Source organism: Hordeum vulgare, chromosome 4H (assembly GCF_904849725.1).
Source record: "Hordeum vulgare subsp. vulgare chromosome 4H, MorexV3_pseudomolecules_assembly, whole genome shotgun sequence".
Taxonomy (NCBI): Eukaryota; Viridiplantae; Streptophyta; class Magnoliopsida; order Poales; family Poaceae; genus Hordeum; species Hordeum vulgare.
Genome location: NC_058521.1, coordinates 97,434,526 through 97,449,718, shown reverse-complemented (window position 1 = coordinate 97,449,718; position 15,193 = coordinate 97,434,526). Strand labels below are relative to the sequence as shown.

Below are 15,193 nucleotides of genomic sequence, written 5' to 3'. Positions count from 1 at the left end.
GGACAAATCAAACAGGACCACCCATGCATTCCATTTTTTTTCTCTGGATCAACAGCAAAGACAGATAGGGAACATTAATTAGTATCTCCCCATCTAATATTATGAAGTACTCGTAAAGACTGCACAATATAACAGTTGTTTGTTATCATCTCGGCTTTAGTAGGTTAAAACAGAAACCTGCAGTATTAAGCAAGATGGACCGGTAATTTATCCAATCAAAGTTGTTATATATTCTCTTCTCTCTGAAAATAGGGTGCATTGTCACTTTGTGTCCGAGATAGAAAAAAGAGTTTACTTTCTCTATTACTGCACCTAGATTAACAACCGGGCATTCCTTTTTTCTCTCTCAAACAACTTTTTTTCGAGAAAACGCAAAAAGCCTTTGCGTTTCATTGCATTGAAAAGAGGGGGGAGAACATCCTCCTAAGAGGCCAGTACAATGATGTTACAAGTGAATCAATGGACGTCCCAGGATGATGGCAGGGTGACTCTAAGCCCTTTGGCCCCTGCCTTAGCCCAATTCCTGGACTCGTCCTTGATCGCAACGTCTAGCTCGACTATTGATGGGGTTACATGGTCGAATACACACGCATTTCTATGCTTCCAGATCATCCAAGGAACCAGGAGCGCTACGGAGGCCAGCGCTTTGCGGAGCAGGGGTAGCATAGCGTCGCGAGCCCGCAGCCACCAGTCCTGGAGCGTGGCGTCCTGGTCAGGCACCGGAGTCGGGAGACGCAGCCAGGACATGATTCTGTGCCAGGTCTGCTTCGCGAAAGGTCATGTGAGCAGCAGGTGTTGCATAGATTCCGGCTCTTGATCGCATAGGAGGCACCGAGGGTGGTGTGTGAGGCCATGGCGGGCAAGGCGCTTAGCAGTCCAGCAGCGATCCTGACTGGCGAGCCAGTGAAAGAATCTGACCTTCGGCAGGGCCCAGCTCTTCCAAACCAGCTTCCATGAGCGGCAAACGATAGATCCATGGAAGGTGGCTTGGTAGCAGGACCTAGCTGTGTAGCTGCCGTTGGCCGTCCATTTCCAGGTAAGCTTGTCCGGCTCAGGGGAAAGGGTGGTACGAGACACCAGCAGCCAGAGTTGGAGATACTGCCCAATCTCCCGGCGGCCAAGGATGCCGCGGATGTCCCGCGCCCATGCGTTGCCGTGGATGCCCTCCGCCACCGTCCGAGATTTCCTGCGATTTTTGGGGATGCACATGTACAGCGCGGGCGCGTGCTCACGGATGGATAGGCCGAGGAGCCATCGGTCCTCCCAAAAGGGTGTTGTCGTTCCATCCCCGAGCTGCATGGTGGTGGAGGCGTGGAAAAGGCTGTGCTCCTCGGGGGTAAACTGCATGTCCAGGCCATGCCAGGCACGACTAGTGTCCGTCCCCGAGAGCCATAACCATCTGAGCCGAAGAGCGAGCCCCGTGCGCTCGAGGTCTCGGACTCTCAGGCCACCATACTCGATCGGCCGGCATACCCGGCGCCAGTTCACGTGGCAGTGCCCTCCGTGGGCGGCCTGGCGCCCGGCCCAGAGGAACCCACGCTGAATCTTCTCGAGCTGCTTCAGGGTTTTCTTCGGGGGGGCGAGGGCGAGCATTTGGTGCGTGGGAATGGCGCTTAGCACAGATTTGACGAGCGCGAGTCGCCCGGCCTTGTTCATGAGCCACGCCTTCCACGTCGGGAGGCGGCCTGACATCGTGTCGACGAGTGGTTGCATCTGGGCCGTGGAGAGGCGGCGTGTGGAGAGGGGGATGCCTAGGTATGAGATGGGCAGGTCCGCCGTCTGGCAACCCAGGGTCTCCAGCACGGTGGCAGTCGTCTCGTCCCCATGTAATGTCGTGGCAAAGCTCTTGCCGTAGTTCACATGAAGGCCAGAGGCGGCACCAAAGACTCCTAAGATGCCCTTCACGGCCCTGACCTCGTTGGTCGTGGCGTGACAGAACAACATCACATCATCGGCGTATAGCGAGATGGTCGGAACATCTCGACGAGGGTGGAGGCTCCGGAGTATGCCGGTCTGGAGCGCTCGTTGCATGAGGCGGCTGAGAATGTCGATGGCCAGGACGAATAGCTGCGGAGACGTCGAGTCACCTTGGCGCAGCCCGCGGCGGTGCCAGATCGGGGGCCAGGCACTCCGTTGAGCAGGACCCGAGTGCTGGCCGAGGAGAGGAGAATGGCCAGCCACTCCCGGAACCTTGCTCCGAACCCATATTGGCGCAGGGTCTCGAAGAGGAAGGGCCAAGATATGGAGTCGAAAGCCCGGGTGAGGTCGAGCTTGAGCATGATTCTCGGAGCTCCCAGCTGATGCAGTAGCTTTAGAGATTGCCGGACTAGGATGAAGTTGTCGTGGAGGGTGCGCCCGGCAATGAATGCATTCTGATATCGGCTCACTAGGGCATCAAGCTTCGGGGCCAGGCGCAAGGACAGACCTTCGCGAAGAGCTTAGCCACGATATGTATCAAGCAGATTGGCCGATAGTCATTAAGCCTGTGAGCGTCGGCGCGCTTCGGCAGTAAGGTGAGCAGCGCTTGGTTGAGCCTGTGGAATCCGCGCCCCCTCAGCGCATATAGCAGCTCAAAGACCTCAAGAATGTCATGCTTAATGATGCTCCAGCAAGCGCGCAGGAACTCCGCGGTGAAGCCATCCGGTCCTGGCGCCTTGTGCGCGGGCATGCGCCTCACAGCCTCCCAAATCTCCTCTGGGCTGAAGGGCACCTCGAGGCTCGTCAGGTTAGCGGGCACAATGAGGTGCTCGAGGTCTAGCGTGTGTGCACGGTCAGTCGCAGTGCCGAGCAGCCCGTCAAAGTGATCAAAGGCCGCCTGGGCCATCTCGTCGTGCTCGACTAGGATCTGCCCATCCACAAGCAGGTTGTGCACTCGGTTCTTCTGCCGACGGTATGAGCATTGCCGGTGGAAGAAGCTCGTGTTCGCGTCGCCGTCCTTGAGCGAAGCGAGGCGAGCACGCTGTCGGGCGATGGTGCGCTCAAGTGAGGCCAAGCCGAGGTAGGACATCTTGAGCTGTTTGCGCAGCCAATCTTCCGGGGGCGTGAGCGTGCGCATCTCCATCGCCTGGTCGAAGCGCAGGATGAGCTCGCGGGAGACGGCGAGCTTGTCCCTGATGTTACCCGTGGATTTGGCGCTCCAACTCGTGAGGGCGCGGCCCGTGGCCTGCAAGCGCCTGACAAGCCGCCTGAAGGGGTCTGTGTCCGACACCGAGCTCTAGGCTGCAGCGACCGTGTCGTGGAAGCCGTCTAGGCGCATCCAGAACTCCTCGAAGTGGAAGCGTCTATGAGCCGAGGGCATGGGCGAGCAGTCCAGGAGCAGGGGACAGTGGTCAGAGACGACAGATGCCAGGCTGCGGAGGTGGCACTCGCCATGGCAATCCTCCGAGTCCGCGGTGCAGAGCACCCGGTCAAGGCGCACGAGCGTAGGGGGAGACTGCTCATTGGACCACGTGAAGCGACGCCCGTTGAGATACACCTCCTTAAGAGCGAGGTCGTTGATGACGCGGCGGAATCTGCCCATCAAGCGATGGTTCACGTTGCCCAAGCTCTTGTCCGAGGCGTGACATATCAAGTTAAAATCCCCGCACAACATCCACGGTCCTGGGTTGGTGGCGCATATGTCGCGCAGCTCCTGCAGGAACGCCAGCTTGTCCTGATCACTCTGGGGTCCATAGACCGTGGTGAGCCACCAGGGGTTGCCACCGGGCATGCGCACCTTCGCAGTCACCGCGTGCTGCGTGAACTGGAGGTCGGAGATCGTGACAACCCTGGTTTTCCAAGCAAGGAGGATGCCGCCGCGCGTGCCATCGGCCGGGAGATAAGTGGACCCATCGAATTCGGACCCCAACGTGTCCAGCACAACAGACGACGAGATCAAAGCCATCTTTGTTTCTTGGAGGCATACAATGGACGCACGAGTGGTACAGAGTAGCGAACGGATAGCGCAGCGCCGAGCGCGCGAGTTAAGGCCTCTAACATTCCATACAACAAGTTGCAAGCCGTAATCCATGAGCGAGGGATCGACGGGTGACGAGCGGCGACGCTAACGCGCGCAGGCAACAACGTTTGGCGCAGCAGACAGGCATTCAGGGATCACCCTGTCCACGAGGGAGGCCATAGCCTACAGGACGGGTAGCTGGATCGGCGCGGCGAACAGGTCGTCGTAGGCCTTCATCTCGGCTGCGGAAATGTGCTGGTTGATGCCGACGATGCCGAGGGTGCGCAGAATCTGAACTTGGGCACGCCTCTCGGTCCTGGGCGGCGTTGCAGCGGCCGCGAGGGTAGCCGCAGATCGTCCTCGCCGGGGACTGAAGTTCAGAGGTGGCCGCGGACGCTTCCCAGGGGACAACAGAGTGGCGTTAAGCTGCTTCGTGGCAGCTGCCGGAAACTGACACAACGTCCAGGAGGAGGGGCTTGTGGCTGGCCGGCTGCGTGGCCGTCGCAGAGTGATTGGGGGCGAGGCGAATCTGCTCGTAACCGCCGCGCGGGGTGCTGCAACCGGGGCGCCATCAGGGTCGCTGTGCGTGGGCCGTTGCAGGATGCGAATCTGCTGGGGGTTGGGGTGACAAGTGGCCACGCCAGACGCTGCGAGGGGGGTCCCAATAGGGGGGGCATGCATTGCTAGCTCAAGGGGGGTGCACTCGGCCAGGGACGCCTCTGCAGCGGGCTGATCGCTGGCTAGGGGCCCAGGCGCCAGGACCGGTTCAGCAGCAGCCGTTTCCGTGATTCCCGCGCATGCGAAAGCAGCTTCCGCGCATGACCGCGGCGTCTGATCCGATGCATCAGGCGGGTCCCGCGCCGCAGGGATGAGCGTAGCTCCGCTTTGCCCCGACCAGGCAGCAGGCGAGACTGGCGAGGTGGGGCCGCCTGGCTGCGAATCGGGGACCTGGCTGGCGAGCGCGAGCTCAGCCGATGCCGATGTGGCCCCGATCGCATCTTGGTCCGGCACGAGGAGAGCGCGGGGGCCTGCGGTCCCGGGTGCATCCGCCTCGGTAGTGGTGGGGACGCTGGGATTTGAATCGGCAGGGGGTATGTGGGCTTCGGCAGCCAACCGCTGCTCGCCAGCTGTCCCTGAGCTTGTCCTTACTGGCACCAAAGCAGGAACCGCCCTGTCGTGGCCCGAGGGTGGGTGCGCGTGGGCCCCTGGAGAAGCTCCCTTTTGCAGGCGGATGACGCGGTCCGACGACCCTTTGTTGACGCGCTGATGCATCCCGGTGGGCCCCTGTTGCCTTGGCCAGGCTAGCATGCCCAACCTGGCCATGCGGGCACCTTTCGGCGGCGCCGCCGCGCCGGGCCAGGAGGCCGCCGTGCCAGTGCCATCGGCACGGCCGGGACGGCGCACGAGCCAGGCCGGCGCATCGATGGCCATGCCATCCGCGTGCCCAGACGGAATCTCGTCGGAGCGCCTGCGCTTGCGGCCGCGGCGGCGCGCGCCCTGGGGCTGGGCCCTGGTCGTGGCCCTGGCCGCGTCCTCCGCCCTCGCCAGCGCCGTCCCCGTCAGGGTCTCCGGCAGCCTGGTGGCCGTCTGGTGCGTTCCTGATCCGCGCAGCCGTGGTGAGCTCGATCGTGATGGGGTAAGACAGAGACCGCACGGAGGGGGGTCCGAGGGCACCCGGGCAGGCAGCTGGTCGACGATGACCAGCACCGCGCCGTGCCGGATGTCAGCGGGGTCATGCGCGCGGCCGGTGAGGCGGAAGACGGCGAGGTCGTCGCGCGAGCGCGTGCGTGGGTGCAACCTCTCCACCCAGCAGCTCGTGCCCAGCAGGTGCTCGGCCGTGGAGAGATGCCACGCGTGGGCGGGGATGCCATGGAGCTCGAGCTCCACACGGTACCCAAGGCCGTCGGCGTTGGCGTGCGCCAGCTTGCACCATGGCCGCAGGGATAGCGAGAACCGGGGCGAGCAGAGGAGATGCTCGCCGTGGAGCCGGCGCATGGTGGCCACGGAGGAGAAGAGGATGAGGAAGTCCTCTGGATGGTGCATGTGCATGGTGAAGTCGCCCTCGACAAGCTCCAGCGAGCTCAGAAGCAGCTCGGTCACCTCGGCCGGACAGACCCGCGGCCGGTTGCCCGTGATGGTGGCCACCATTGCGCGAGCGAGGACGAGCTCGGCGTCGTCCATCTCCGCCGTCTGTGCGATGATAACCCGCATGGGGCCATCGCAGGGCGTCGGGGCGGCCGGAGGGAGCGGGAGCGGCGACGGGGGAGCGATGCGGGGGCGTGCCGCGGGGGGGGGGGGGGGGGAGGCTCTGGCAACGGCGACGGCCCCGCGAAAAGGGAGGGGTTGTGCGGTCGCAGCCGTGCGCGTGGGCTGCCGAGGAGCGTCCGTGATGCGCCGCGACGCGTCGGTGGCGCGGCGTCCGCCGCAGGCGTGGCCGAAGACGAGGCAGCGGCGGCATCGGACATCGTTTGGGCAGTCGCGCACGTGATGCCGGTGGTTGAGGCAGCGGAAGCATAGGCCGGCGACCTCCTCCGGGGACGGGCTGCGGCGATGCGGCGGAGATGTCGGGCTGGGCGGGGCATCGCGGCGCGGACGGCGGTGATGATGCCTGCGCCGGGCTGTTCAAACAACTGAAAAATGACAGATAGCAAACACTAATTAGATACATTTATCTCATTATTTATATTATGAAGTACTCGTGAAACAATAATTGGATCTTATTGTAGGTGGATGAAACTTGCCGGTGGTAGTCCATGATGGTGTTGAGTTCATGCTTATCTTGAAGCTGCCTGCCCATATGACAATTGGACACATTTTTGGAGGTTCTGTGTCTCAACTTTTACTCTCATGAACTGCAATTCTTGCCCACCACCTTCTAGCAGAAAACAACTCTGGGTACTCGTGCAGTCCATTTTGTCGGACATAATTGAAACATGACAGATTGGCGATACCAAATAGCAACTTGTCTTCCTGTACTGTCACAAAGTAATGCAGACCACAGTTCGCCTACGTATGGAACATGTCAAAGTTGCTTGTATAGTATTTAGCAACGTGTGCTCTTTTAAACTAAGATAGATAAGGGTACCAACTTGCCTGAGGCTATGGTGGCCATGTGAGTACATGGAGTCTTCAGAGATAGCGATACTTTCGCATTTACCCCATTGTATAAGGGGTTTCCTGCATATTCTACACCTGTACATGTATATATACTGGCCTTTTGCCTCCTGGAAATACAAGTTGCATATTTCCTAACAATTGGCACCTCTACATCTGCTACTGAACTATTGAAGGATGACACCACAGAAACATGCATTACCTTCTAGTATCAGAATTTTGCAAGCTGGAACCCGTCCCAGTGAGTTTATGAGTTAGCTTTCATAAGTTGCTTATGTTCTAAATGAGTAAATGACGCAGCTAAAGAATCGAAGCATCTGTTGATGATTCTAACGCATGTGTGGGCGTGGTGGATCATGCTGCAGATAGCAGAGACATACCAGCAAAGCAACTGTGCTGCATGGCAATTGAGGCGAAGGTGCAGCTGACGTAACTTGACAACCAAATTGGCAGGCTGTTGGAAGGTAACATCTTCTGGTCCTTCAACATACACCTCAGTTGCACGACTTGCATTCTAGTTTATTTTGCCTCTGTTTGCTGATCTGGATTCTCTGCTAAGCTAAGCACTTGTGCCGATGCTTTGCCTCCAATCGTCAAGACATGGCATGCACTTAGTGATGCTTGTCTCCTCAACAAGATTGTAATAGATAGAGATGGTTATGCTGCTCCAAAAAACTGATTCATCATTGGCAAAAAATGGAGTGTGGTGCACAATATTCTTTGCCAGCAAGACTGCCTTTTTGTTTGACTATAAATAGAGTGCACCACAATGGTTGAGCACCAACAAAGTGCATCTTATCTTCACATTCTTCTTCCATTACAAACATAAACACATCATCAGTTCATCCATTAGAAACATGGCTTGCCATCAAAGATCCGCAAGCTTGCCTTACTCCAGTGAATCCAAAGTGGAGGAGGAGCTGCAGGGCCTGAATTCATGCATCTGTTCGCCCTCCGCAACCATCGACACAATGTGTGGTGGTTACGCAATGCTTGGAGACATCTACAAGTGCATAGAGGAGATCATGGGCTTGCCCAGCAACCAAATTAGCCTCTCCTTCCCCCAAAACAAGAAAATGGTGGAAGAGGAACTGGAGCGATCCCTCGTGCTGATTGATCTCTGCAATTCCATGCAAGAGAATTTAGCAGAGCTGAAGATGAGTACCCAGGAGCTGCAACTGGTTCTCAAAAGAGGAGATGATGAGTCTGTTCAACTCAAGGTTGAGTCTTTTATTCGCCTCGCCAAGCAGGCGCAAAAGCCTTTCAAGAAGATCGCAAGCAGCAAAGCTAGTGGTGAGGATTGCAGGCTGGTCAGGCTACTGGCGGAAGCCAGAGAGATGTCTGTCTCTCTGCTCGAGTCCACGTCACAGCTGTTGCCGAAGCAGTTCACCACCACCAAAGGAAGCAAATGGTCTCTTGTCCAGAAGAGAAAGACCGTTTGCGAGGAGAAACAGTTGCAAACGCTAGAGCGAAGCATGGGAGATCTTGAGAACGGTGCGGACTCGTAGACACTCTCAGGCCTTGTTTCTCTAGCATATTGCGACTGGCATCCGCCTTTTAAAGGATTCACCAGTCATATAGAACCTTTCTAGCTTGTGTACTGAGTACACTACTAAATGTACACACAAATGATCAGTTGGCGAAAGCAGTTTTGACTATGCCCATAAAATTACTTGTGATTTCACCGATCTTTACTGTGCGATGATTTTGATTTATTTTTTATAGCTGGATGTTGTGTCGATATGCTCTCTTTCAAGTATACGATTAATGCTAAAGAACCGAAAAGGAAATTCCCCTGAAGAAAATGGCGTGCAGTGTGTATAGGTGAAGAGTTAATCATTCTGAATCTGTGTGTAATTATTTCTAGCTATAAGTTGTACAATTTTTATTTGATGTTACCTTTGAAATGGACATGTTACGTCGCACGAATTATACATCTTGCAGTCGGCGTCATCATCTTTTGCCTACAATACTCTTAACAGCCATGAACATGCCAGCTCTAGGCCATGTGGTAGCCTCTCATTATTAGCTGGTCACTAGCATACGGTGGAAGAACATTATGCCCAGCAGATGTACCAGACTTAATTAAACACATGCCACCAATGATGTAGATCCTCTGAATAGAGGCAATAACCATTATCTCAGCTCATATTCTATTGCGCGTGAAGTTTTCTCACACCTCTTCACGAGAGTTTCTGTTTCGGCTGGTCAAGAATAATGCTGATCCTTCTGTTCAGCGGCGGATCTTGTTGCAGGTTGATGAAACAAGACAGCGATGCTCCATAAGGTGTTGAGTTCATGCTTATCTAATGCTACCTGGACTGAGCGTGTTTCTGTAGGTAAAGTCAACTCTTTCCTCTCTCTTTAACAATTTATAGACACTGTCTTAGCCATATGAGGTGTAATATGATGTATCCTATGCTTCCATGAATCTTTTTCCCTAGTGCTATGACCAAATCAAACATGAACCCCTGTGCATACCATTTTTTTTTCTCTGGATCAACTGCAACGTATTTAGATATATTAATTTATGTCCTCATCCAGAAAAAAAAAAGCGTTAACTTTCTCTATTACCGCACCTAGTTTATCGGCCATGCATTCCGTTTTTTCTCCCTCGAACAGCTGAAAAATGATACATAGGAAACACTAATTAGATGCATTTATCTCCTTATCTATATTATGAAGTACTCTTGGAACAATAACTGTATCTTATTTTAGGTGAATGAAACTTGCCAGTCGTACTTCATGAGGCGTTGAGTTCATGCTAATCTTGAAGCTGATTGGCCCATATTAGCATTGAACACGTTTTTGGAGGTTCTGTGTCTCAAATTTTCCTCTGATGAACTGCGATTCTTGCCGACCACCTTATAGAAGAAAGAAATTCTGTGTACTCGTGTAGTCCATTTTGCGGGGCATAATTCAAACATGACAGATTGGCAATACCAAATAGCAACTTGTCTTCCTGTAGTGTCAAGTAGTCATGCAGACCACAGTTTGCCTACGTTTAGAATATGTCAAGGCTGCACTGTTTAGTACTCCATTTAGCAACGCGTGCTGTTCTAAACTAAGATAGACAAAGGTACCAGCTTGGCTGAGGCTTTGGTGGCCATGTGAGTACATGGGATCTGCAGAAATAGAGATACTTTCTGTCTGTATGTCAATCCGTTGTGCCTTATTCTCAAATTTCTCATGCAATTAGCCAAATTGGGCACCTCTCTTTCTACTACTGAAAGATGACATAACATATTTCTTACAGAAGCAGAATATCTAGAATTTTGCGAGCTAGAACCCTTTCCAGTGACGTTTATGAGTTAGTTTTCGCTTATGTTCTAAACGAGTAAATGTTGCATGAGAAGAAGTGAAGCATCTATTGATGATTATAATGCATGTGTGGTGGATCATGCCGCGGGTAGCAGAGACATACCAGCGCAGCAACGGTGCTTCGCAGCAATTGGGGCAAAGGAGCATCTGTCATGAATTGGGAACCAAATTGACAGGCTGTTGGAAGGTGAAGTCGTCTGGTCCTTCAACATACACCGCAGTTGCATGACCTGCATTCTAGTTTATTTTGCCTCGGTTTGCTTATCCGGATTCTCTGTTAAGCTAAGCACTCGTGCAGATGCTTTGCCTCCAATCCTCGAGACATGGCATGCACTTAGTGATGCTTGTCTCCTTAACAAGATGTAGTGGACAGTGATGGTTATGCTGGTCCAGAAAATCGTTCCATTATTGGCAGCAAATGGAGCGTCGTGCATAATATTCTCGCTGCCTAATGGGCTTTGCCAGCAAGACTGTTTTTGTTTCTTGACTATAAATAGAGTGCACCATGATGGTTGAACACCAACAAAGCGCATCTGCTCTTCACTTTCTCTTCCATTGCAAACAGAAACACATCATCACTTCATCCACTAGAAACATGGCTTGCCATCAAAGATCTGCAAGTTTGCCTTGTATCGCACGCTCCAATGAATCCAAAGTAGAGGTAGAGCTGCAGGGCCTGAAGTCATGCATCTCTTCGCCCTCCGCAACCATCAGCACAGTGTGTGGTGGCTACGCAAGGCTTGGAGACATCTACAAAAGCATAGATGAGATCATGGGCTTGCCCAGCAACCAAGTCGGCCTGTCCTCCCCCCAAAACAAGAAAATGGTGGAAGAGGAACTGGAACGGTCCCTCGCGCTGATCGATCTCTGCAATTCCATGCAAGAGAATTTAATGGGGCTGAAGATGAGTACCCAGGAGCTGCAACTGGTTCTCAAGAGAGGAGATGATGCGGCTGTTCAACTCAAGGTTGAGTCCTTCATCCGCCTCGCGAAGCAGGCGCAGAAACCATTCAAGCAGATCGCAAGCAGCAAAGCTGGTGCTGAGGATTGCAAGCTGGTCAGGCTACTGGCGGAAGCCAGAGACATCTCTGTCTCTCTACTGGAGTCCACATTGCAGCTGTTGCCGAAGCAGTTCGCCACCACCAAAGCAAGCAAATGGTCTCTTGTCCAGAAAAGAAAGGTCGTTTGCGAGGAGGAACAGTTGCAGGTGCTAGAGCGAAGCATGGGAGATCTTGAGAACGGTGCGGAGCTTCTGTTCAGGAGATTGATCCAAAGCAGGGTTTCGCTCCTAAACATTCTCAGCTCGTAACCCACTCTCAGGCCTTGTTTCTATAGCATATTGCGATTGGCATCCGCCTTTTAAAGGATTCACCAGTCATATAGAACCTTTCTAGCTTGTGTACAGAGCAAAGCACCAAATATACATCCAAATGATCAGCTGATGAAAACAGTTTTGACTATGTTCATACCATGACTTCTGATTTCACTCACATTGATATTTACTAGGCAGTGATTTTGATTACTTTTCATAGCTGAATGTTATGCTGGCATTTTTTCTTTTCAAGTATACGATGAATGAGGAACCGAAAAGGAAATTCGTCATAAGTAAATGGCATGCAGAGTCTGTGTGAAGATTAAATTATTCAGAATTTGGGCAGGAGCTTTATGTGTAATAATTTCTAGCTGTAACTGTAAGTTGTACACATGTTCAATTTTGTTCGATCTTATCTTTGAAACGGCCATGTTAGGTCACAGCAACTACAGTTCACAACTGGCGCACAATCTTTTACCTGCAGTACTCTTAACAACCATGGACATGCCACAGCTCTAAGCCATGTGGTAGCCGCTCATCATGACTCATGAGCCTGATGAGTAGCACAAGGCAGAAGCCCTGTTATTCCCACGGATGTACCACCAGACTTAAGCATATGCCACCAATTATTTAGATCCTCTGAACAGAAGCGATAATAACCACTATCTCAGCTCATATTCTATTGCACGTGAAGTTATCGCACACCTCTTTAAGCGAGTTTTTGTTTCGGCTGGTCAAGAATAATGCTGATTTTTCTGTTGTGCGGCGGATCCTGTTGCAGGTTGATGAAACAAGACAACGATGCTCCACGTCCACGAGGTGTTGAGTTCATGCTCATCTAGATGTTGCCTGGAAGGTATCATGACTGAGCGTGTTTCTATACGTAAAGTCAGCTCTTCCCTCTGTCTTAACAACTTGTTTTCTGAATTAATACTCTTAGCATATTAGGTGCACTAGCCATATGAGATGTAATCTGATTTATGCATCCTATGCTTTCATGAATCTTTCTCCCTCGTGCTATGGCCAAGTCGAACTTGTACGCCCGTGCATTCGATTTCTTTTTCTTGAATAACTAAAACATGACAGATATGCACTACTAATTAGATACATACATATGCATCTCATTATCATATTATTACAAAGTACTACTCGTGGTGTTCTAACAGTTGTTGGAGCTAAGCGATAGAGCGGTAATTTATCCAATCAAAACTTGTTATATATTCTCTTCTCAGTAAAAGTATGGCGCAGTCAGAGTACATGTTAAGATCCCATGTTATTACTTTCTAAACTACCGCACCTAGATTCATGGCCTTCTATACTTCCCATGTTAAGATCCGATGAGCTCATGCCCCTGTTATCTTTTCCAATACTCCCTCAGTGACAATTAATATGGAGCGAAGGGAGTGGTAAAATATGACATTAATGAAACATCTCTCATAACAAGGAGCGGCTAAGGAGGGATCACCAACACCCCACCTTGGAGCCCACGGTTCGCCGTAGGTGGTTTCATCTCTTTACGGTGGCGTGTTCACGGTTGAAGTTGTTGTGCTCAGCGCCTTTGTATCTTGTCTTGGGTGTGTGTGTTGTGGTGACGTGTGTTTGTACCGGGTTGATGATGGTCATTACTTGCTTTATATATAAAGCGAGGCGAAAGCCTTTTTTCGGTAACAAGGAGCGGAGGGAGTAGTAAAATATGACATTTATGAAACATCCTCATAACAAATGTTACTCTAGTTTGATCGGAGACTATTAGTTTAGCCAACAACTAAAGATTTGAAGCGTCTATTAAGAATTATAGCGCATGTGTGGCGGACCATGATGCAATTAGCAGAGACATGCCAAGAAGGCAACAATATCATGCACACGAGGGTTGAGGTGCGGGTGCAACCATCACACGTTGACAACCAGACTGCCAGAAGGTATTTTGCCAATCTGGATGATGAGACGAACCACTCGTGCAGATACTTTTGCCATCTATAGACGAGACATGCACACGCTCTCGATCTCACTCATTGATGTCAGTTGCACTGACCAAAATAAGAGAGAGCACCAGTTTCGCCTCAGCGGCAGATGATTAAGCCGCAGCCGAGAACTTGCTCCATTATCAATTCCTTTTGCTTCTCGACTATAAATAGAGCGCTCCGCAAAGGTCTCAGCACCAACAAAGCACTCTCTCTTCCATCATTACAAGCAGAAATAGCTGCACATCATCAGTTGAGTTCATCATCCTTTAGAAACATGGCCTGCCATCAAAGATCTGCGAGCCTGCCTTCCACCCCCCACTCCACCGAATCCAAGGTGGAGGAGGAGCTGCAGGGCCTGCAGACGCGCATCTCCGCGCCTTCCGCGACCATCGACACGATGTGCGGCGGCCTGAGGAGTCTCGGAGACATCTACAGCTCCATAGAAGCGATCATGAGCCTGCCCAGCAACCAAATCGGCCTCTCCCTGCCCTTGCGGAGGAAGATGGTCGAGGAAGAGCTTGACAGGTCACTTGTCCTGGTGGATCTCTGCAATGCCATGCAGGAGAGCCTGGCAGAGCTCAAGGCGAGCATCCAGGACCTGCAGCTCACCCTCAAGAGGGGAGATGGCGCGGCTGTTCAGATCAAGATCGAGTCCTTCATTCGCCTCGCGAAGAAGGCGCAGAAGCCTTTCAAGAAGATCACAAGCACTAAGACTACTGCCGAAGGCTGCAGGACGGTCAGGCTACTGGCAGAAGCAAGAGACACGGCGGTCTCTCTGCTTGAATCTGCGTCGCGCCTCCTACCGAAGCAAATTGGGGCCGCCAATGGAAGTAGATGGTCTCTGGTCTCACAAAGGTTCCAGAAGAAGAGGGTTGCCTGCGAGGCGGCGCAGCTGCAAGCGCTGGAGCGCGGCATGGCGGAGCTCGAGAACGGCGTCGAATCCCTGTTCAGGAGGTTGATCCATAGCAGGGTTTCACTCCTGAACATCCTTAGCTCCTAGATGCTTCTCAACTCTCAAGCCTTGTTACTCTACCCATCTTTTGTACATTGTATACCAAACATACATATAATGGAATGATTACACAGTTTTGATCATGTATTTTTGTCAACTGTTCAAGTTATATCCATGTTTCTTTCCCTTCTACGATGCTTCGACCTTGTTCATACCGTAGATATCTTCCTTTTGTGTATGCGATGGATACGGAAACAAGAAAAAGAAAAGGCTGAATATGCAGAATATATTACATATATGCATCGTGTCAGAATTTATCCGTAGGCTTCACCCAGGTTAACTGAAACTTATTGTTTGGCCTCTCCATGGTGATGTCTTATTTCCACACATGCATTTTCGTCGTGAAACTTATCGTTTGGCTTCTGCACGGACACGCCAGCTCCAACAATCAGCTTGGTCCAAAGCACATGAACACAGATTCTTGTTCTCAACAACTGGAACATAACGAACTGAAGGTTCGGGCTGAGCCATCCACCACACTCGAAACATAATGGAACTGCAATTGCCATTGCAAATTTTCAATGCTTCATGTG

At 52.3% G+C, this 15,193-nt stretch overlaps 3 protein-coding genes across 4 annotated transcripts in view; all 3 read left to right on the top strand.

Annotated features, from left to right (window-relative positions):
- LOC123448008 overlaps positions 1-14,790 on the top strand; it is a 44,005-nt gene extending 29,215 nt beyond the window's left edge. The window contains exons 9-13 of one of the 2 annotated variants that reach the window (XM_045124765.1): positions 6,664-6,759; positions 7,417-7,515; positions 9,289-9,390; positions 12,466-12,540; positions 13,063-14,790. In XM_045124765.1, the coding sequence (XP_044980700.1) occupies positions 13,755-14,648 (894 nt within the window). In that variant the 5' untranslated portion in view covers positions 6,664-6,759; positions 7,417-7,515; positions 9,289-9,390; positions 12,466-12,540; positions 13,063-13,754 and the 3' untranslated portion in view covers positions 14,649-14,790. Of the gene's footprint in view, positions 1-6,663; positions 7,516-9,288; positions 9,391-12,465; positions 12,541-13,062 lie in introns of both variants that reach the window. The other variant, XM_045124763.1, reaches the window with a different exon arrangement.
- On the top strand, positions 7,527-8,790 carry LOC123448012. Its single transcript, XM_045124768.1, has one exon. The coding sequence runs from the start codon at positions 7,909-7,911 to the stop codon at positions 8,557-8,559; it is 651 nt and encodes a 216-aa protein (XP_044980703.1). The 5' UTR covers positions 7,527-7,908; the 3' UTR covers positions 8,560-8,790.
- LOC123448009 lies at positions 10,907-11,897 on the top strand. Its single transcript, XM_045124766.1, has one exon. The coding sequence runs from the start codon at positions 10,968-10,970 to the stop codon at positions 11,679-11,681; it is 714 nt and encodes a 237-aa protein (XP_044980701.1). The 5' UTR covers positions 10,907-10,967; the 3' UTR covers positions 11,682-11,897.
- Positions 14,791-15,193: the final 403 nt, after the last annotated feature.